The following is a 22,935-nucleotide window of genomic DNA, read 5'->3' on the forward strand; positions in this document are numbered from 1 at the left end:
AATTGATATGGGGCCCATTGACACCTTATGTTACCTCATTATAATTGTTATTTTAGTACATATCCAGGGAAGGGTGGGAGGGAGCGGGGGTTATTTATGTCATAAATTGATTTTTAAATTTCTACACTTGGGATGTTTGGGAAGATATCATTATTTAGACTAGGGTAAGGTTTTTTTATGGTAATATATGTTTTTGTCTTTTATTGGATGGGTGGGTGGGGAAAAATGGTTGATTATGAACATGGGTAAGTTGGATGTGCTTTTATTGTATCATTATAAGTTACATTTGTTGTATTGCACTTTTGAAATTTTGAAAATAAAGAATTTTTTTAAAAAAAGTTTTTCTCGAGGCACTCTCAAGGATTCGACTCCTTGTATTACTGCTGAGTGCTCAGGCTGGCCTGCAGGAAGCAGGGTCGAAGCAGGAGTTAATTTGGCAAGCATGTTACCAAACTCCTGATGCAGAATAAGAACCAACATACTCTACAAAGCCGGCACCGAGACCACTGAAGCTGGTACAATTGGTTTGGCTATAGATTTCGAGACACATGTCCTGGAGATCCTCAGACCCACTGGTTCTAGAGGTGGCATGTCCGTAAGGGTTGGCTGAGCAATCGTACCTGAAGGATAATGGCACCCCAGGGGAAGAGTTAGCTGAACTCCCTGAGAACAACGGGAAGATTTAATCAAGGAGGTTGAAGATTTTGATCTCGGAGAAAAATGGGCTGGCTTTGAGGTTGAGGTCAAGGCAGGAACAGGATTCAAGGCCTTAGACAAAGACCGATCCATTTCTGGTAAGTGTAGCACAGCGAGCGCCCGTCCCTAAACGTGGTCAGGCCAGAATGGAATGAAAGACGGGTGCGGCAAAATCAAAGCCCCCAGGTTGAAGCTGCGAGTAGGCCCCGCCGTGATATGAAAATAAGAAACCAAATAAAATTAAAAAAAAAAAAAAGAAAGAAACACGCAATTAAAAACAGCCTTTTTTCCCGCCCCCCTCCCTCTGCTGCGTGTGCACCCCCTTCCCTTTTTAACTTCTCCAGCGTAAGCAGCATGCCCACGTTGGTGTCATTTGGCCCTTTGACGTCACTTCCTAGGCGCGGGTCCCAGAAGTGATGTCAGAGAGAGCATAGATGCCAACACAGGCAGCAACCTCACACTGGGGAAGTAAAAAAGGTACAAGGGAAGGCAGAGGGCATGCAGCATGGAGTGGGAAGGGGCAGAGAGGAGGAGGGGGTGTCACAAACTTAGGAAGATCGCGCTCCCCCCCCTTACTACACCACTGGGAAGAGAGATCTAACTAACTGTCACAGGAGTTAGTCAGAGAATCAGTACGTTTCCTAATTTGAGACAGCATTGTCTCAACAATATACCTTCTATTAGAAAAATCAGATTATTACATTTGAGTACATTACTACATTTGATATACTGCTTATCTTATTCAGGGCAATGTGGTTTACAATATATGTAAAAATTAAGGAAAAAATGCCATTTATTTGATAGGAAAGCCAAAGTCAATCGGCAGAAGAGAGCATTCATCACAATCCAAACTTAACATTGTACCACATTCCCTGCAGAATCGCAAAATGCTTTACATTCAAATCTAAGCATCATTAAAATAGTATGCCACCAAAATGTTTTAAGGAGGAAGCATTTTTCCAATTAGAGTATATCATTCTGTTTTGCCAGAGCTATTAAAATATCAAGTAGCTTACTTTTCCATTTATCTAATCGCAAAAATTGCTCTTATATGTTCTTTGACAAATGAAAAATGTCAAGAGATTTTTCTTACCTTCTCGTCTGCATTATCAGGAATTGAGAGACCAAAATAGTCCTTTTCCAACAAATTGAGCTGTTCACACACCTTGTCTAATACAACCTGGCCCTTGGCTCGTTTCTGGAAAATGAAAGTTCCATTTAGAGCTAGCAATGTCATTCCTTTCATAGCATTAAATTACTACAGAACATTAAATGTTTTGGTTTTTTTTACTATATAATAAATTTTGTATTGCAGATCCAACCGTACTACTCAGGCTGAAGCACACTGTACTGTCAAAAAGAAAGAAGCAAACGCATGCATTTCTAAGAGGCCTGACAAATATTAGGCATGGTACTGTACCTCAATCTTGAGAGTGAGAGAAGACAATTTGCTACCACTAGACATTGACTTGATTGCTGAAGTAAAGTTTCAGAAGAGATTTTCTATCAGTCCTCTAGCTAAACATGATACATGTGATTATATGCAATATTTCTCTAGAGAAATAGATATGCTGTTTCAGATAAGGATACACAAAAGAAGGATAAAAAAAAGACACAAAAAAAGATGAAAAGTTCTTTGTTTCTACTAAAATCCCTTCCTCATTCAGTATAATAATAATAATAATTTATTGGTTATATGTAAAGGTGAGAGGGAAACAGGTGGAGGGTTTAGAGGACTTGGGAAACAGGATTGGGCATAGAGGTCTTAGGTTACAAATCGGTTAAATAGGTTTGTTTTTAATAATTTTCTGAAGTTTAGGTAGGATGAGGAGCACGAAATAATACTGCCCAGCCAGTCATTTAGTTGCCCTGCTTGGAAGGCAAGTGTTCTATTCAGGTATCTTTTGTAGCGGCAGGCCTTTAGAGTTGGATGGCTAAACAGGTGAGTTCTGCGTGTGGGTCTAGATGGACAATCTAAGATAAAATGGGGAACCAAGTATAAGGGGGCTGAGCCAAAAATGGATTTGAAACAGAGATAGGCGAACTTGAACTGGACTCTTGCTTCCACAGGTAGCCATTGGAATTTTTGGTAGTAGGAGGTTATGTGTTCCCATTTTTTTAGTCCAAAGATCAGTCGGATTGCCGAATTTTGGATGATTCGGAGTCTTTGAATGGTTTTTTTGAAGGAACCTAGATAGATGGTGTTACAGTAGTCGAGTAAGTTTAGAATGGAGGATTGCACCAGTAAGTGGAATGAGGTTGCATCGAAGTACTTTCTGATAGTTCTTAGTTTCCATAAAGCGGAGAAGCTTTTTCTGACCAATAAGTCGGTGTGTGCTTCAAGGGTAAGGCTGCGGTCTAGTGTCACTCCCAGAATTTTTATGGAATCTGTGATAGGAAAGACTTGACCATTCAAGGCGATTGATGAATCTTTGATTTTGTCATTCGGACATGCCAGGAAGAATTTGTTTTTTTCTGAATTGAGCTTCAATTTGAAATCAGACATCCATAGTTCGATTCACTTTAAGATAGATGCTAGGTGATTTTTTTGTCTCGGGAGATAAGTTAGTTAGGGGAAAGACTAAGGTGATGTCGTCAGCATAAATGTAGAATTTGATTTTCAGACTTTGCAATAGGTTCCCTAGAGAAGCCAGGTAGATGTTGAACAGTGTGGGGGACGGGGGAGCCCTGCGGGACTCCACATGCGTTTACCCAGCTGAAGGAACGAGTATTGTCACTGTAAACTTGATATGATCGTTTACTTAGAAAGCCCTGGAACCATTTTTACACATTGCCCGAGAGACCGATTGACTCCAGACAGTCCAAAAGAATGGCATGGTCGACTAAGTCGAAGGCACTACTTAAATCAAATTCCAGGATTAGTGCACTTGTGCCCCGGCTAAATAGGCTTTGGAGGGAATCTGGCAAAGAAGCAATGACAGTTTCAGTGCTGTATCCAGACCGAAAACCTGACTGGTTATCGTTTAGAATGTTGAATTTGTCCAGATAAGATTACTAAATCTTGGTTGACCAGGCCTTCAATCAACTTTGTAAAGAAGGGAATGTTTGCAATGGGTCTGTAATTTGATGTCAGGTAGATGGGTTCTTTGGGGATTTTTACGATCAGGGTAATTAGGATCTGGCCTAGGTCTTCAGGGAAGGTGCCTGACTGTAGGAGGGAAGAGAGCCCAAGTGTGTAACTTGGCTTTGAAGGTGACCGGGGCAACTTTCATTACATTTGGTGGGTAACAGTCTAGTTTGCAGTAGGAGTTGACGTATTTTGAGTAAAATTTGCAGAATTGTTGCCAGGTGGGGATGGTAAAATTGTTCCAGAACATATCAGCCCTGGGTTCGTCATAGATCTGAGCAACTGGGTAGTACAGATGGTTGGTTGTGACGGCCAATAGGGAGGATCTCAGATTGGAGATTTTGCTGTTGAAAAACTTGGCCAGGGCATTGGCCGGTGGAGGGGAGTCTGAGGTAGGACGGGTTAGGATTTGAATGTCGTAAAGGTTGTTGACTATTTTGAAAAAGTGTTTGTCAGGGTTTGGGAAGCCGATTTTTAGAGCGTAAAAGTTAGTGTGTTTGGTAGTTAAGTTTTTTGTATTCTTTTAATTTTGTTCTCCAATTGGCTCTCTCTATACTATCACCAGATTTCAGCCATAGTCTTTCGAGTTTTCGCAGTTCCCGTTTCACTGATCCTAATTCAGCGTCGAACCAGTCATCCTACCCTTTTTCCCCTTTGTATCCAGTGTAGTTGGTTTTGTGATTTATTTAACAGTGTGTTCATGTATATACTACCCCTTATTTTGTTTTTTTTAATTTTTATCATTGTATGATGTAAACCGCTTAGGAATGTAAAGTGGTATTGTCAAGCATTAATAAAGTTGAAACTTGAAAAATTAGACCACCTGGGGCTTCTAGAGGCTTGCAGTCTGCTATCAGGTAGAGATTTCGGCCAACAATCTGCCACACTGGGCATGAGATCATCCAGTCCCTTTCTGCAACATTTGTCCCTTGAAAGGAAGTCTCCTGAGGGTAGCCTTGGAGGAGGAATCTCCAGCCCATTGCCTGATCCAGAGCATTCTATGGGCTGAGATCGAATAAGCCAAAACTTTGTTCTTGACTCTGTCGTCATAGATAACATTGGCTATGGGTTGAGCAAATAGCTGCTGACACTCCTGTGCCATCAGATACAACCAAGCCACTGTCTTGGCTACTTAAAGAGACCCTTCAGGAGCATTCCAAGGACTAATACACTGATGACAGGATGCCAAGGAAATGAGGAAGACTGGTATGTCACTCTGTTCCATTATACTGCAGAGGGGACTTGCTGAAAATCCAAGTTTAACTCCCGCAAAGAGTCCACAATAAGCTCAACCAAAGCTGAGGATATGAACAGGTCATCCCCTTGATCGAGGGCCACCACTGTATCTTACACACTCACATTGGTCTGTGATACTGCATCTCCAGACAGGAAGGGTTCACTGTGACAGTAAAGGTATACAAATAGACTCCTCAGCGTCTGAGTCTCCCTTGGAAAAGCCCACGAGATCCTGACAAGACCCTGACACTGAGGTAGATACGCCTTGGGAGCCCAAGCTCCCTTGCGTGCCTCCTGGTGTGCTGCCAGACTTCCCCTGGGGATCTCATCCATCCAGATAAGCACTCACATCAGATTACAAATTTCGGAGAAAATGCCATATTATGCAGCACAGAGTCTCCTTTAGATGATTCCAGTTTGTCTCTCTTGGAATCCATGGCCTCCATGCTCCTAGACCCCCCCCCAACTGTTCTTCAGTTCTAGAGAGCAAAGGGGAGTCCCAGAGAGTCTATGCTGACCACTCCCACCCCTTCACGTGTTGTGTGGCATGTAGAGCAAGGGTGCACTTTGGGCACTCATCCAGTGCAAACCTGGCATGAACTGAGGGTAAAGAAGCCAAAGGACTCCATCCCAGCCAGTTTTGAGGCAAAACAAGGAGATTTGAAGGTTCTAGAGAACTTTGAAGCATTCTGATGCCAAAAAATGGCTCCAAAATGATAAAATTTTAAAAAGTGATTTTAGGATTTTAGAGGTAGGGAAACCTAAGGGAAGGGGCAGAAACCTTAAAAAAAAAAAAGGTTTAAAAAGCCCCCCCCCCCAAACAGCCTTACTCGCTGTGCCCTGTTCTGGAAATGTGCTGCAGACTGCCTCAGCTCCAAAGGTAGCTGGATCTTGGAGAAGAAATCACTGTCTTAAATGGACTACTCTTTCAACACTGATCTTTGGGCTGTCAGTTGGATTGGTGTCCGACAGCCTCGAACCCCAGCGGACACAAAAGGGGTGAGGGGAAAAGTAGCCAGAACTTTGCTGAACCCTCTATGGATCTCCACCTGACAGCCTGCTCTTAAGCTCCTGTGATACAGTAGGTGAGTAATGCTACAAGGGGAACGAAACCCAAGCTCCAAAAGTTTCTTTAGGCTGGCCAACAGGTACCACAGAGGGATTGGCCTGCCAGCTGCAGACCTCAGTCTGCTACTTCTCCTCGCAGGCAGAACTAAACCCTCAATGAAGGGAGCTCTGAGCACCAAAAGCTATTCAACAGAGAAAGAGCAAAAAATAAAGAAATAAACAAAGCAGACTCTTTCCGGCTCACGTGCACAAGGAAAAACTGAAGGTGGCAGCAAAGCCCTCTAGTGAAGGAGAAAGGATTCAAAAGCTGGAGTGAATTTCTTCTGCACAGCTCGCTAGCATGGGGATATTTCACGTCTAACCAGAATGACATGCTTCTTGTACTAGAATTTATATTAGCATTCAATAAACAGTGTCAAACATTGATTTTAACAGAGGATTTTTTTTCTAGTTAATAGCAACATAGTAAGCAAGAATAGTTATTCATAAGAGAAACACATAATATGTTAACGGACAAGGATCATCTCATCTGCCCAAATAACTTCCTGTTCCAACTGCTATAGAGCCCAGCTGATTTCTGACTTTCTGTTTACTTTTCTGAATTTAAGAGTCCTATGTCTTTTCTTCTTCTTAGGTGCCATCGACTTGTGCTCAAATCCTAGTGACTTGATGAATTACAGATCCAAAAAGAAATTGGTTTTATACTAGTCCAGTAAGGTCCTCCAGAATCATCTCCATGGTTGTTTTCTAAGTCCTCATCTGCCTTCATTTTCTATTTATGTCTGTATCTGTAACTATTTAGATTCTTTCTATTACTGTTTTGGCCTCTACTACCTTCACTTAAATGCCATTTCATTCATCCCCCCCATGTTACAGTGAGCAAATATTTTCTAATGTTCCGAGTCTCTCTCTTTAGAGATTCCTATAATCACCTTGGATTCTAAAGCAGTGTCTCTCAAACTGTATGCCATGGCACATTGGTGTGCCTCGAAGAGATTCCGGGTGTGCCACGAGAGATTCCAGAATTTTACTTTAATTTTTAAAATTCCCTTAAGTATCAGTAGAATAGATGACATGTATGTTGCAAATGCAAGTCTGTCAATGTTATGAGTGTCTCTTTATAAGGATGCAACTGCCCAAACAAGCATCATTCATTGACATGATTGGTCTTTGAAAACTAACAGCAAATAATTTTAATTTATTTATGCAATAGTTGTCCTGACTTGAGCAATTAAGACTTTGTTACTGTTTGGATCTTCTTATCTTTGCAAACTTGGATTTTCAGCTCTGACAGAAATGAAATAAAGAAAGAGAGACTACAGATAGTCAAATGATGAAATACTTGTTTTCTTGGCGACTATTAAGCTGCATTTTGAGTGCAATTTGCACTCAAAAACAAGCACATCCATTGCTTTGATTAGCAATTCTATCTACTTTAGTTTCACTGTTACAATTATTTATTTATTCTGTTCTCCCAAGGGAGTTCAGAATGGTTTACATGAATTTATTCAGGTACTCAAGCATTTTCCCCATCTGTCCTGGTGGGCTCACATCTTCTACTGTACCTGGGACAATGGAAGGATTGAGTGATTTGCCCAGGGTCATAAGGAGCAGTGTGGGTTTGAGCCCATGTCGTCAGGGTGCTGAGACTGTAGCTTTAGCCACTGTGCCACACTCTTCCCCCCACCCAATACATAGTTTAAAGAACTTTAAATAACTCCAATTTAATTTTTTGTTTTTGCAATTTTATAATTTCAATTATAATGTGCTTCAATTATAATATTTGCTCTGTTTAGTGTGCCACGAAAAACATTTGTTCCGTTTAGTGTGCCGGAGCTAAAAAAAAGTTTGAGACACTAAAGGGTGCAATTTTATGAGTTGTGTAAATGCCAGTATTTTGCCCACCTATGTGCATAAATTACCTTCTAAAATAGCAAACGCATAATGCATACTTTCACTGTGGACATGCAAAAGATGGAGTTTTGGCAGAGTCCACACTTATGTGCGCAGATTGTAACATTTGTCAATTTGTTATGCACACAGTTGCAGAAAGTACACAGTACACATTAACATCAGTGTGCTAGAACCTATGCTGGTATTTTATACGGTCAAATAACTATCTACTTGACTAAGTATGAAATAGGCATGTGAAAATGCACATTAACTAGGTGAGATATTAAAAAGTTACCTTCAAAATGCCTTAAGGGAGCTTCACTGGTCACCAATACACTTCAGATTAAAGTTTAAGCTAGTTTGTTTCATTTTTTATTTTTTGGTAAGTCAATGTCTCTTTTATATAAATCTGTTTGATTTTACAAAATAGAAGAAGTAATATACTTTCTTTTCCAACTTTGAAAAACGTAAAATATAAAAGTTATCATCAATTGACCTTTTCTTATGTCAGAGGAAGGATTTGAATTTGGAATGACCTCACCGTTCAAATTAGAGCAGTCACATCATATTGCTTATTTCATAAAATGCTGAAAACGTAATCTGTTTGAAAACTGGATTTCTTAAATATTTTATGTAATTTGGGTATATGTTTTATTTCTTGCTGTAATCCACACTGAATTCTCATGGAAAAATTGCAGAATAAGACATTTTAGCAAAGCATAGCATTTTTCCACTGAAAAATACCTTTTGTACTGCAGAGATGACAAAATCCTTCCTGTTCTCCCCTTCCTACTAACTTTGATTGTAGGGAAGAGGTTGAGTTTTAATAAGGGGATTGGCAGGGGAGTTTGAAAGAGGGAAAAAAGTGGGGGTGCTTGTGTGTGTTTCTGAGAGTATAACAATGTGTATGACAATAGACTGATTTCCTACATATCTGAAAGACACCCCCTCATAATGCAGTATGTCATTCATATAAGTTTTATCAGTCAGGTGTGTCACAATAGAAAAGAGGTCGCTAACCACTACTTTAGTGTACATATCACTGTGCTTTAGTGTACATATATTAAGACATTTTAGCATTTTTGGTCCAAACTACCCTAAAGTGGTGTAGAGTAAAAGCAGTGCTGTTTAAACCTTCTATGCCCGCTTGCATGGCCATATAAAGTGCACAATACCCTGAGGCAAGGGCTGATAATGCCCCTTTAGAGGATCTCATAGGTCACAAACTCCAACTGGCATCACAGTCCACAGTTGACTTATGGATTGCTTCCACTGTCTATCACGTGATGATAAGGCCTTAAGAATTGAACAATCATCTCTCTTCAAATATTAGTTTCAGAATCATACGTGTGTGCCCCTGTGGCCCTTTCCATGGTCATTTATAATAGGAGATCTCTTAAGCAGGCTTTATTGTAGTTTAGTTAGAGTTTAAAACCTTAATAAAACACACATTAAGTATAGTTGGCTGCGAAGAATAAGAGAAATACCTTTAGGATTTAATGAAGGAGCTTCTTAAAGAGCTATACAACATGTTTCAGTTTACTAAAATTTCAGCTCCTTCCCTACTTACAAAATATTGTGCTCTATTTCAATGCACATGAGATTAAAAAGATACTAGCCTAACTACACAGAAGGGAGACCTTGGAAATACTTCTGAAAGGCTGATGAATGACTGTTATGTCTTTTCAATTTATCATGGGGTTGATTAAAACCTTGAACTCCAGCCCATATCCCCACAGAAAAAAATGCTGCAATCCTGATGCAAAATGTGATTTTAGTAAGTTGATACAAGCTCTTGTTACAGGTGGTAAAAACAGCCAAACTGTAAGGCACAAACATGAATAAATGAATGTGTGAATGAAGAAACAAAAAACAAACAACAACAAAAAACAACCAACCCAAACCAACCCACACTCCTAAGGATTTTTTCTCATCTGAGCATGAGCTCAGCTAACCAGCAGGAAGAGAAACTACAATAGTGTTTCTTATCCATCAGGGACTAGTAATACAAACAAGGTATTTCCATATCCTCAGCTGATAATTAAAAGCAGACTAATGTTCCACTTTCTCAGTACTAGACCAGATGGCAGAGTTTTTGTTCTGCTGGAGACAGCAAGCCAAGTGAGACAAAACAGGCTCAGAGCAGGCTGCAAAAAAAATACTGTATATCATACAGAGGGGGAGGAATAGGGAAAGAGAAAAATCAAACTTCCAGCTTTTGGAAAGAATGCACTGTATTTCAAACAGTATTAAAAAAAAAAAAAAAAATAGAAGTCCGACAGTTTAGAGCCTTAACAGTCCCACAAGCCTGTTCTGTTATTTGTGGCATTTGTCAAAGGGGCCAAACCATGACATTCAGGAAGCCTGACCAAAAAAAAAAAAAAAGTTTTAACACTACTGCTTAGCCTGCAGATTTTAGGAGACTCCGCACACCACTGCCATTTGATAGAAATGTCATGAAGTTACCAATGTGTAGGCCCTTTCGACACTAAAGCTATTGTGTGTGCAGTAAACAGCAAAAGTCCACAATAGAACACTACAGTTCATGAACTAGTTGACTATGTTTGACAGCTACGCTACACAAATACAAAAAGCAAAGTAGAAAATGTATGTGCAGATAGAATGTATTTATTACAGGAAAAAAAATTTCCATTAACCACTTCTAAGCAGTGGCTGTAAAATTAGTTGAGGTTTTTTGTTTCGTTTTACTCTACAGGGTCTATCTGGAGACAAAATAACTACAAAAATATATCCGCTATAATAAAACCCTTAGCGCACATGCGCACTTCAATCTTCGTGGTCCATGATCCATGCTTCCGTGCCACACATGCCCAGTAGAAGGAGCCAGCAGCAGTTTCCCCATCACCCTCCCTCGGCGAAGCTGACTCCTTCTACTGCTCATGCGGAGGCACCTTAAGCACGGACACATGGAGGTGACTCCCCCCTCCCTCCCTCATTCCGCCTAACAGGACCAAGGAGAGCACAAAAATAATGGAAGCAGGCATACCGACGCTCAGCATCCAGACTGTGGTTAGCAGTTGTTCAGACTGGGGAGGAGGCAAAAGGAGTGATTTAAGGGTATGTGGGAGAGGGTGGCTGGAGCTGAAGCGTCTCAGCGCACAAGAATGAAAGAAGACAGACAGGGGGCCAGGGAGAGAGACAGACAGAAAGACAGGGGCAGGGAGAGAGACAGAAAGAAAGACAGGCATATACTCTAGCACCCGTTAATGTAATGGGCTTAAACACTAGTGGAAGAATATTTGACAAGAGGAAAACACAAGTATAAACACACAGGTTCAAAAATCGGACTGAGAATTTCAGAGATATAAGCTATTGCAAAAATAAGTCAATGCATTTTTATAGGAAGAGTTGGAAAGCATAGAAAAATTAACAGAACAGGATGAAACTTGGTATGTGAGTAGAGGGGGAAGCAGTAAGATGACAGAGAGAAGCTTATTTTCTCTAAGTCTGCTAACTTCAAATTATTAAACAACTGGTTAAAAAAGTGGGTCAAATCAGACCAGGAGTTCCAGAAAAATGCCCCCTCCCCATATGGCTCAATGTATTTCTATGGAATGACTTCCAGTTTCACTATATACACCTAGGGGAAGATTCTCAAAATCCACCATGCCTTTAACGATGGTTGCTAAACTGGTTTCAGTCAGTTTAGAGTGCAAGTATTCTACCAGCCAATTCTCAAAAGGGCTCACCGTGGTCTTTTCTGAGTTTCCCGGCAGGCTCCAACTCTGCCATGCAAATGTATTACACGAGGTCATTAATATTTAAACAAGCACACCGGCTGATTTTCTATTATTGCCGGGTGATTCCCTAACCTCACTGTCCTACATCTGTGGGCAAGATTTTTCAGCAGGTCTGAGCTGTCGTAGCCTTACTTTCTGATCTGTGTCTAAGTGTTGATTGTCTCAGGCATTGACAGGAAAGTAAGGCTTGAAAGCTCAGACCTGTCAGAAAATTTTGCCCCGCCCCCTGACAGGAGGAATGCCCACTCCCTCCCGCCACCATCAAGCAACTCCCCCACCGCTGTTAAATCAACCCTCCCCAACACACATGCGCACTGCCCCCTGGCAGCAGGAAGGATGCCCATTCCCTCCTGCCACATTCCTAACGACCCTCTGCCCCATCCTACCTTGTTCATAAAGGCTGGCCATAGGGATGTCTACTTCCTCCGGCCAGCTGGCCCGTCTCTTCAAAATGATGGGCCTTTCCTTCCTTGGTACATCCTGGGATGTGCTGAGGAGGGACTTAATGCTGACTGGCTAAGGTTGCTTAGGGCCTCTCCTATGGGAGGGGCTTTAAATGTCTGAGCCAATCGGAGCCTTATGTCCCTTTCCAGATGCCCTTAGGAGAGGCATTAAGCAACCTGGGAATAGTTAGAGCCAATTCGAGCCATAGGCCCCTCCCTGGCGCATCCCAGGATGCACCAGGAAGGGAAAGGCCTGTCATTTTTAAGAGGCAGGCCTACTGGCCAGAGGGAGGAGGAAACCCTCTGGCCGGCGTTCGTGAACAATTTGGTGGGGTTGGGGGTCATCAGTGGGGAGGGAGTGCCTGGGATACGTGGCTTCTGGATGGCGATTAGGGGGGTTACTAAGTTGAGAGTGGGGAATTTGAATGTTAAAGGCTTAAATATACCTCGTAAACGACAACTGTTGTTGAAGGAGGTAAAGCGGTTGTGTTTTGATATCTGTTTTGTCCAGGAAACACATTTTGTGAAAGCTGGGGAGAAGCTAATTCAGTTTTGGGAGTACCCTATTAGGATCTAGGCGTCTAACAAATTAGAAAAAAAAGAAAGCAGGGGTGGGTATTTTATTCTTTAAACATCTGAAGGTGGTACCTACGAGGGAATTGAGGGATGAGGATTGGGCGGGAGGTGGATTATATTGACAGGGGTGGTCAATGAGGAACAGGTGACGTTAGTAAATTTGTATGCTCCTAATGTTCAACACGGTCAGTTTTTTTATGACCTGTTGTCTAAAGTCTTGGCAGTGAAGGTGGGTATTTGGTGATAGGGGAGGATTTTAATTTGGTGCTCAACCCTGGTTGGGATTCCAAGGGCAAGAGTGGGGATACACTTCAATCTGATCATAAATGTTTGAAAAGATTTTTGGAAGTCCTTAATGTGGTAGATGGGTGGAGACTACAACACTGATTGGGGCGGGATTACACCTTTTACTCTCCTGTACATGAGGTATATACTCGCATTGACCTGCTGTGTGTGGACAAGGGGTGGGGGAGATTATTAGATACCAAAATTGATAATATTGTCTGGTCGGACCATGCTCCTATTTGGATGAATGTGAGCTGGGGAGCTCCAAGGGTTGGAGATTCTTACTGGAAATTAAATGAGTTTGCTGGGGAACCCCCAGATTGTTCGGAAAATTGAACAAAGGATTTATGAGTTTTTGGAACATAATATTATTGATCAGTTCTCTCCAATGACGATCTGGGAAAACCTAAATGTGGTGTTAAGGGGTGAGCTTATTTCTTTGGCATCCCATAAGAAAAAAGAATAATAATAATAACAGTTTATTTATATACCGCAAACCCGTGAAGTTCTATGCAGTTTACACAATTTAAAATACATTTGAAATACAATAAAAGCAGAAGGAAATTAGAGAGTAAGAGCCAATGGCTAAAAACCCTAAAATCTGATAATTACATAATATAAAATTTTTACAAATTAACTACCTAAGTACTTCAGAAATAAATGTGTTTTTAGATGTTTTCTAAATTCCCCATAAATTTCAGTAAAAATGAGCAACTGATCTAGATCTTTGCCCCATGCTGCTGCTTGATATGAAAGAAGATGCTGATATTTTTTAAGTTTGCATCCTTTAACAGGCGGAAAAGCAAAAATCAAATGTGAGCTTCTTTTATGTCTATTACCGTATTTTCACGCATATAACGCGCGCGTTATACGCGTTTTTACCTACCGCGCATACCCCTCGCGCGTTATATGCGTGAGCGCGGTATACGAAAGTTTTCAAACATAGTTCCCACCCCACCCGACGCCCGATTCACCCCCCCAGCAGGACCACTCGCACCCCCACCCCGAACGACCACTCGCACGCGCTCCCACCCGCACCCGCATCCACGATCGGAGCAAGAGGGAGCCCAAGCCCTCTTGCCCGGCCGACCCCCCGACGTCCGATACAACCCCCCCCCCCGGCAGGACCACTCGCACCCCCACCCCGAAGGACCGCCGACTTCCCGACAATATCGGGCCAGAAGGGAGCCCAAACCCTCCTGGCCACGGCGACCCCCTAACCCCACCCCGCACTACATTACGGGCAGGAGGGATCCCAGGCCCTCCTGCCCTCGACGCAAACCCCCCTCCCCCCCAACGACCGTCCCCCCCCCCCCAAGAACCTCCGACCGCCCCCCCAGCCGACCCGCGACCCCCCTGGCCGACCCCCACGACCCCCCCCACCCCCCTTCCCCGTACCTTTGGAAGTTGGCCGGACAGACGGGAGCCAAACCCGCCTGTCCGGCAGGCAGCCAACGAAGGAATGAGGCCGGATTGGCCCATCCGTCCTAAAGCTCCGCCTACTGGTGGGGCCTAAGGCGCGTGGGCCAATCAGAATAGGCCCTGGAGCCTTAGGTCCCACCTGGGGGCGCGGCCTGAGGCACATGGTCGGGTTGGGCCCATGTGCCTCAGGCCGCGCCCCCAGGTGGGACCTAAGGCTCCAGGGCCTATTCTGATTGGCCCACGCGCCTTAGGCCCCACCAGTAGGCGGAGCTTTAGGACGGATGGGCCAATCCGGCCTCATTCCTTCGTTGGCTGCCTGCCGGACAGGCGGGTTTGGCTCCCGTCTGTCCGGCCAACTACCAAAGGTACGGGGAAGGGGGGTGGGGGGGTCGTGGGGGTCGCCAGGGGGGTCGCGGGTCGGCTGGGGGAGCGGTCGGAGGTTCTTGGGGGGGGCGGTCGTTGGGGGGGAGGGGGGTTTGCGTCGAGGGCAGGAGGGCCTGGGATCCCTCCTGCCCGTAATGTAGTGCGGGGTGGGGTTAGGGGGTCGCCGTGGCCAGGAGGGTTTGGGCTCCCTTCTGGCCCAACTACCAAAGGTACGGGGAAGGGGGGTGGGGGGGTCGTGGGGGTCGCCAGGGGGGGGGTCGCGGGTCGGCTGGGGGGGCGGTCGGAGGTTCTTGGGGGGGGGCGGTCGTTGGGGGGAGGGGGGTTTGCGTCGAGGGCAGGAGGGCCTGGGATCCCTCCTGCCCGTAATGTAGTGCGGGGTGGGGTTAGGGGGTCGCCGTGGCCAGGAGGATTTGGGCTCCCTCCTGGCCCGATATTGTTGGGGAGTCGGCGGTCCTTCGGGGGGAGGGATGTATCGGACGTCGGGGGGGGGGCATCAGGCTTTCAGGATGGGGACAGACCTTCAAGGGGGGACAGTGCACGGAAGTCAGGGGGGGTGAACGGAGAGTCGGGACAGCGCACGGAGAGGCGGGGCAGTGCACGGAAGTCAGGGGGGGTGAACGGAGAGTCGGGACAGCGCACGGAGAGGCGGGGCAGTGCACGGAAGTCAGGGGGGGTGAACGGAGAGTCGGGACAGCGCACGGAAATTCAGGGCAGTGCACGGAAGTCAGGGGGGGGTGAACGGAGAGTCGGGACAGCGCACTGAAAGTCGGGGCAGTGCACGGAAGTCAGGGGGGGGTGAACGGAGAGTCGGGACAGCGCACGGAGAGGCGGGGCAGTGCACGGAAGTCAGGGGGGTGAACGGAGAGTCGGGCAGCATGCGCGGTATAATCGTGAGCGCGTTATACCAAAGTTTTTGTGCTTATCATCGTGATTTCTGCGCGCTATACACGTGTGCGCGTTTTATACGGGTGCGTGTTATTTGCGTGAAAATACGGTAGTTGTAAAAGAAAAAAGTTCATTTATATATTTAGGAGTCAGACCAAATAGAACCTTAAAACAAAAGCAACTGAATTTAAATTTTACGCGCGCTTCCATTGGCAACCAATGCAACACCCGATAAAAGGCAGAGAGAGGAACAGCAATTGAGGGATACCTTACTTAAGCTGGTAGAACAACATAAGTGGGGGCAAGGCGGAGCACAGCTTAGGATACAGATCCAAGAAATTGTATGGCTTTGGGGAAATTGGAAGATAAGGTTATCAAATTTAATCTAGAAAGACATATTTTGAATCGTAGAATAGGGCTGGTAAGCTATTGGCCCATAGAGTCAAGTTGCAGCAAACTCAAGCTAATATTATGTCTATTAAGGCCCCTGATGGCTCTACTTTGCTTGATGAGGCCAGGATTCAAAAACGATTTAGGGAATTTTATCAGGAACTGTATACCCCTGAGAGTCAGGGGTGCAAGAAGAAATTACTGACTACTTGCAGGATTTAGGTTTGCAGTCTCTATCTGACCTAGATTCTCAGGGGCTGGATAGGGACTTTACAGTGGAGGAGGTGCTGCAATTAATCCACACGTTGAAGCTGGGGAAATCACCAGGGATAGATGGGTTCATGGGGTTATTTTATAAGAAATTCTCTCCTTTAGTGGCACCTTTGCTGGCAAGGTTGTTTAACTCCTTAAAAGATGGAGAGCAGTTACCTTTTTATATGAGCTTAGCAGGGATAACGGTGTTACCGAAACCGGGGAAGGATGCTACCTTATGTGGCAGTTATAGGCCTATCTCCCTCCTAGGGATAGACACAAAAATTATGGCTCTCATATTGGCGGATAGATTGTCAGCTCATATGCCAGCACTTATTCATCCTGATCAAGTAGGATTCATGGGGAAAAGGCAGGTGACGGATGGTATTCGCCGGGTGCTGAATCTGGTTTGGCAGGCGAAGAGATCGGGGTTGCCTTGGGTGGCAGTAGCGGTGGATGTGAAGAAGGCCATCGATCGTGTAGATTGGAAGTTTACAGAGGTGGTACTGTGACAGATGGGTATGGGACAGCGTTTATCTCCTGGATTCTTACTTTGTATCATAGTCCGATGACCTGTGTCAAAATAAACGGAGCCTACTCCATTCCATTAGAGCTCCGTAGGGGGACGAGGCAGCGGTGTCCGCTCTCTCCACTGCTTTTCGCTCTGGTGATTGAGCCCTTAGTGCAAAAGATCCGGAAGTCGCCTCAAGTTCAGGGTCTCTGTATACAGGGGGAGGAGCACAAATTATCATTATTTGCGGATGATATATTAGCAATAGTAGAGGACTTGGAAAAGTCACTTTTGGCTCTCCAGGACCTTATGCTTGAATATGGGCAGCTTTTGGGGTTTAAAGCTAATATGACCAAAACTGAGATATTGAATATTTCAGTAGCGGATACTGCAATCCAGGAGATAAGACACAGGGTTCCCTTTCGGTAGGTGCAGGGTCCCATTCACTATCTGGGGATTCAGCTGGGGGTTGATTGGTCCTCTGCTTCAACTTAATTATATTCCATTGGTCACCTCTTTGGAGCAGGATTTTCCTAGATGGGATAAATTATTTCTATCTTGGAAGGATAAAATGAAGGTAGTGCGGATGATGGTACTTCCAAAATTTTTGTACTTCAAGTATTTCCTATTGAAATCCCTAAAGTATATTTCCAACATTGGCATCGGAGTATTCTGAGATTATATGGGGGGTAGGCATCCTAGAGTGGCTCAGTATGCCATGTTTAAGTCTAAGGGGGAGGGGGATTGGGTATTCTTAATTTGGAAAAGTACTATCAGGCGATGAAGATTAGGGCAGTAGTGGACTGGCATGCAGTTCCAGTCAAACTATGGGTTCAGGTAGAACAAGGACTATTAGTGGGGCCTCGAGGTATTGACATGCTTTGCTATCTTCCGTGGTCGGGATTACAGGACAAAGAAGTGACAGATATCGCTAACCCCTTCACTAGCTGGACATTGCAGATTTGGGGGAATTTTTGAAGCTGGTGGGTAAGGCTAAGGGAGTACACTTTCTTCCTATTCAGTATGCCTCCGACTTCCTTCCGAGTAGGGAGGGGGACATTTTTAAAAGATGGGAGCGCAGAGGCCTCCAATGCTTTGGCCAGCTTTTGGATTGACAGAACATTAAATTGTTCCCTGAGATTCGGGCCCAATATCAGCTGGAGCAGGGGGATTTATTTCCTTATTTACAGGGTAAAAATTATATTATGAGGGCTAAGGTAGTGGAGCCTAAAGCTTTGCAATGTTCCCCACTTGAATTTATGTTGGGGGCACCAGTCCATCAGGGATGTATTTAGGCCCTCTACCAAATCTTACAAGCCAATAATGCTCGAAAGACAACTTATATGAAAGCCTGGGAGAAGGATCTGGGGATTTCTTATATAGGGGAGGAATGGGAATAGATAGCCTGGAGAATACACCATATAGCGGTGGCACTGCAGTTAGTTGAATATGCCATTAAGCTCTTAGTGTGATGGTACATCATGCCAGCATTACTTAGTAAAATGTATACTTCATGTACAGACCAATGTTGGAGAGGGTGTAGACACAGTTACATTTTTTCATATGTGGTGGGGGTGTCCCAAGATTTTTGGTTATTGGACTCAGGTCTTTGGATATTTGAGTCAACTTCTCCAATGTCAGGAGGGAGTATGAGCAGAAACTGCATTATTGGGGGTGATATCGGGGGTGGGAGGGTGGAAGATGCTCAGGATAAATTAGCATGTCTGGCTTTCACGGCAGCCAGGTTGGCTCTGGTCTTTCATTGGAAGAGCCCTACGGTGCCAACACTGATGATGAAGGACAAACTGGGCTGGGGGTCTGTGAGAGGTATAGAGTAGACTCTCTACTTTATTGACAAAACGTAGACAACAATTTGAAGATATTTGGGGTAGACATTTTAGAGGTGGAGGGTAAGGAACTGCTGGGCCCAATAGTTTCAGATTGGTATGGGGGGAGGGGATTATTGTTCTGCTGGAGCTTTTGATATTGTATTTGTTTACTTTGCCTTTTCCCTGCATGGGGATTGCAGCTCTATTGGTTCTGGGGTCACTCCGCAGTCTCTCGGGGGAAAGAGGGATGGGATGATGGGGGGCAGAGGGAGAGTTCTCTGTGGGTTTTGGAAGGGGTTATGGGGAGGGTGTTTCTAGTGGGTTTCTGGAAAATGATTTAACACTATCTATGTGTTTTGGCTGTTTTTGTATATGGGGCGTTTCTGTTGAGTGCTTTACATTGTAATTTTGCAATTGTATTTGAGAGTGTTATAAATAAAGAATTATAAAAAAAAAACACTTAGCACTGCCTAAGCATGTTTAGGCAGTGCCAACTGTAATTCTATAATGAGTGTCTAACTTTTATAGAATTGCACTTAGCACCGCAGTAGTCAGAGATGATTTTTTAGGTGACATATAGAGGAGAATCAGACCTTTAAAGTGCCTTACCTCTACTTCACAATTGAATTCTGTAGAATCCAACAGAATCACTTTACACGGGACAGTTTTCACTTTCTTAGAAGTCTTGTGAGAAATATCAGCATTGGCTTCCACTGTCTGTATCTCTTTTGACTCCTTTTTCACTTGCTCTGTTTGGATTTCTTCTTTTTCTTCTAACACCTGCTCCATTTCTTCTTTAGTCTGCTCTTTAGCAGGCTGTTAGGAAAAATTTGAGGCAATTAAATATCCAATTTAGTAGTAAATTATTTTTAAAAAAAACAGCTTAAAAACTGTGGACATCTGACAGTTTCATGGGCAGCCAACAGCAGATAAAGGCCAAATGGCCCATCCAGAAAATTTTAATTACATGTGCTATTTTATTCCTCCGACCTCAATACATGCCTGAGAAAGGAATACTCCATTATAACCTGGCTAAAGTTATGCACATTGTGGAAGCCAAGGCAAAACTTGTAGAACAAAGAAAGGCAATTTTCAGTCAGGTTAATTTGCCCAGGTTTCAAGTTTCAAGTTTATTCATGATATTTGATTGAACGCTTTTCCAAATTACAAAGCGTTGTACAAAAGGTAAAAATATGATTTTTAAAGAAATCACAATATACATAATATATTAATCAGACCTACAGGTACAGGTTTCCAAAATGGCTCTTGTGGATTGCAATTGTTTTTCAACAGACCTTGGTTAAGAAGTCACATAGGAGCTTCAACGCCAAGTTACATCTGCTCCAAAGCAGGCATAACAGTTCCACATAAGTTTAGGTACTTACAGTAGAATTTCAGTTAACTGGTATTCAAGCAATCAGAACTCACACCAAACAGGCAAAAAAAAAAAAAAAAAAAGTTCCCTGAAGCACTAGCGGCAGCAGTCCTGAACCGCAAACTCCCCTCCCTCCCTAAAGCCCTGTAGCAGTAGCAGTCCTGAGCTGCAATTCCCCTCTCCTGTCCCGAAGTACCAGCACAGCAGTGCTCCTGAGCCACAAACCCCTTTCCCTCCCTGAAGACCCAAAGCAGCAGAAGCGATGGCGGTCCAGAGCTGCAAACCCCTCCCTCCCAAAGCAGTTCCCTGAAGCACTAGCGGCAGCAGTCTTGAACCGTGAAACCCTCCTCCCCTCCCAAAGTACCAGCACGGCAGCAGTCCTGAGCCACAAACTCCCTCTCTCCCTTAAGACCCAAAGCAGCAGAAGCGACTCAGAACCACTGACACTTCAGGGTTGGAAGGAGGGAGAGAATTGAGATCTGGCATTAAGTCATTCTTTGTACAGTATTCTACAATAACTCTCAAACAACCAGAAAAAAGTTTTCTGGCATCCACAAATCCCTATGGGTGCCGGATAACAGATTCTACTGTATCCATGTTATTTTATAAATGTCATAATTGGCCCAATTTCACACCTTCACTGTCCTCAGGATTCTCTAGGTGTATAACATATAAAACTCTGCAATATGTTTTTAGTGTGTGTCTTTACTTCAATATATTTTTCATTTTCACAGTTCAACAGCGTAGGTTGTACCACCACACATTTTAAGCAAGTCACTTTTAATAATACATTGATATTCAGGGATAGAGTTTCAGATGATCATTAAACTGGCATTTAATAGGGCAGGAAGATCATCAGTTCCAGCATCATTTGAAGAATTTTCAGTTTAATGAAAGCATATAATTTTTCACATTGCGGTATCTGTTTTTCACAATTATACTGCACATTGTCCTCTTTTTTTGCACATTTTTCTGCACTTTTGTTTTCGCCTAGCATATTTGTTTTCAAATTAGATTTTGGTACACTTTATATAATGGAAGTGACTGGCTGTTACTAATTTGGTTTAGTTATTGTTCATTGCCTTATGTCTTAGTTTCATTCCGTTTATCTCTGATTAGGCTGGTTTCATCCTTACTGAAAGTCACACACATTTTGGTTTCATTTCACAGTATCAGGTAAAATATTCACAATTCATTTTAAACAAAGTTAATCTTGACACTTCTGGCTAGCTCATTTAAAGCATAGTCTATTACCTGCTTGTTCTGTTTTTATAATCATTTTGTATTCACCCACTGGGGATTGGTCAAAGATTTGTCATGTCATTCTACAAATTTCAAGGTTTTCAGAATATTTTCACTATATCATTTTCGTCTTTTATATTGTTTTTGTCTCAGTGAACAAATTTTGTCACATTTCTGTCATGGTGCTCATTGTTTGGATCATAAGTTATATATGAAGGTGGCATTCGATTAGGTAAGAGACTTATATGATCCATATGAATTTCCTGTCAATCTTATAATCTATTTAACCTTATCTTCACTAACATGGTCTTCTCCGAGTTCACATTCAACACACATACGCAAGGTTTTTTTTCAATCACACTCTTCAGTATCATATACTATCTTGTGTTCACATTCAATAGATAATCATATGTTATTTCACATTAGGTCGTCCTTTTATTTTGATCAAATCACACACACCAGATGTTAGATTTTGGTATCACTAATTCACCTGAATCTGTTGTCACATTATGTACATCATTCGTTAACCATTCATCCACTATTTGAACACTTACGTTGGTCCACTTTGATCGCTAGGTCACAACTTATGATTTGTGCACCTTCACATCACTTTACAGTTTATAAAATTTTTAATCTCAAATATCATTATGTTCTTTATTTGCCTTACTTTCCTTTCAAGGACCACTGACAAAGGCATAGATCGCTAAAACACAAACCATGTTGGGCCCAATACATGTTTCCATTTTTATGGTATATGGTGCTTTTTTCATGAGCAATTGGTATTTTTTGCACTTCAGATACACTGAATGCTGATGACTTTAAATGTTGATATTTGGATTAATAAAATTTGCATTGACCAACAATTCCTGTGACCATCCAGAGTTTCACTTTTTTGTCTTGTACTTGCCAGTACTTTTGGAACAAAGGTCCTCTTTCTTCATGTTGTTGCTCCTTTTAGTTTGTACCATTGTTGTTCCACTTCCCTTATGTCCTCCCATCCTATTAGTTTTTTCTTCATTTTACTGAAGTCCACATGTTTGAAATCCAGAACTTTGAAATTTATGTGGCTGCCCTCCGCTTTAGTTGTAATATCAAACCAAATTGTCAGATGATCACTACTGAGAAACCAGAGAAGGTGACCTGTTGTGCTCAATATCTTTATTGTGGTCACGACTCAAAACGTACATGTTTCGGCCTTGTCCAGCCTTGTACATGTTTCGGCTGATTGTCCAGCCTTCTTTCTATGTGAACCGCCTAGAAATCAGTTTGACTATGGCGGTATAGAAAAATAAAGTTGTTATTATTATTATTATTATTATTCAAGGACTCTGAGCCTAAATGTAGAGTATTATGTCTCAGTTTCTTTCCCATATGACTGTTAATACGTGGATCAAATAGTCAATTGGGAAAACAAAATGAACAAAATAACCAGTGAAAAGTTTGTCCGCTGTGCCAAGCAGTGTGTCAATGTCTCCAATATTCTCAAGTAAAAGTGATGATCACTACTGCCCAGGTGGGCACACACTCAGACATTAGAAAACACACTCTCCATTTGTGAGCATCAGTTCCAAATCAGTTCAGTCATCATTTGTCTGAGCA

General features: G+C 43.1%; 1 protein-coding gene across 10 annotated transcripts in view; it reads right to left on the bottom strand.

Moving 5' to 3' along the window:
• EPB41L2 (erythrocyte membrane protein band 4.1 like 2) overlaps positions 1 to 22,935 on the bottom strand; it is a 451,080-nt gene that overhangs the window by 291,623 nt on the left and 136,522 nt on the right. For all 10 annotated transcript variants that reach the window (XM_033936201.1, XM_033936204.1, XM_033936198.1 and 7 more), the window contains exons 3-4: positions 19,329 to 19,535; positions 1,790 to 1,894 (exon numbers count right to left, since the gene is read on the bottom strand). In XM_033936201.1, the coding sequence (XP_033792092.1) occupies positions 1,790 to 1,894; positions 19,329 to 19,535 (312 nt within the window). The remainder of the gene's footprint in view (positions 1 to 1,789; positions 1,895 to 19,328; positions 19,536 to 22,935) is intronic.

This window comes from Geotrypetes seraphini, chromosome 3, assembly GCF_902459505.1.
Source record: "Geotrypetes seraphini chromosome 3, aGeoSer1.1, whole genome shotgun sequence".
In the NCBI taxonomy this organism is placed as follows: domain Eukaryota; kingdom Metazoa; phylum Chordata; class Amphibia; order Gymnophiona; family Dermophiidae; genus Geotrypetes; species Geotrypetes seraphini.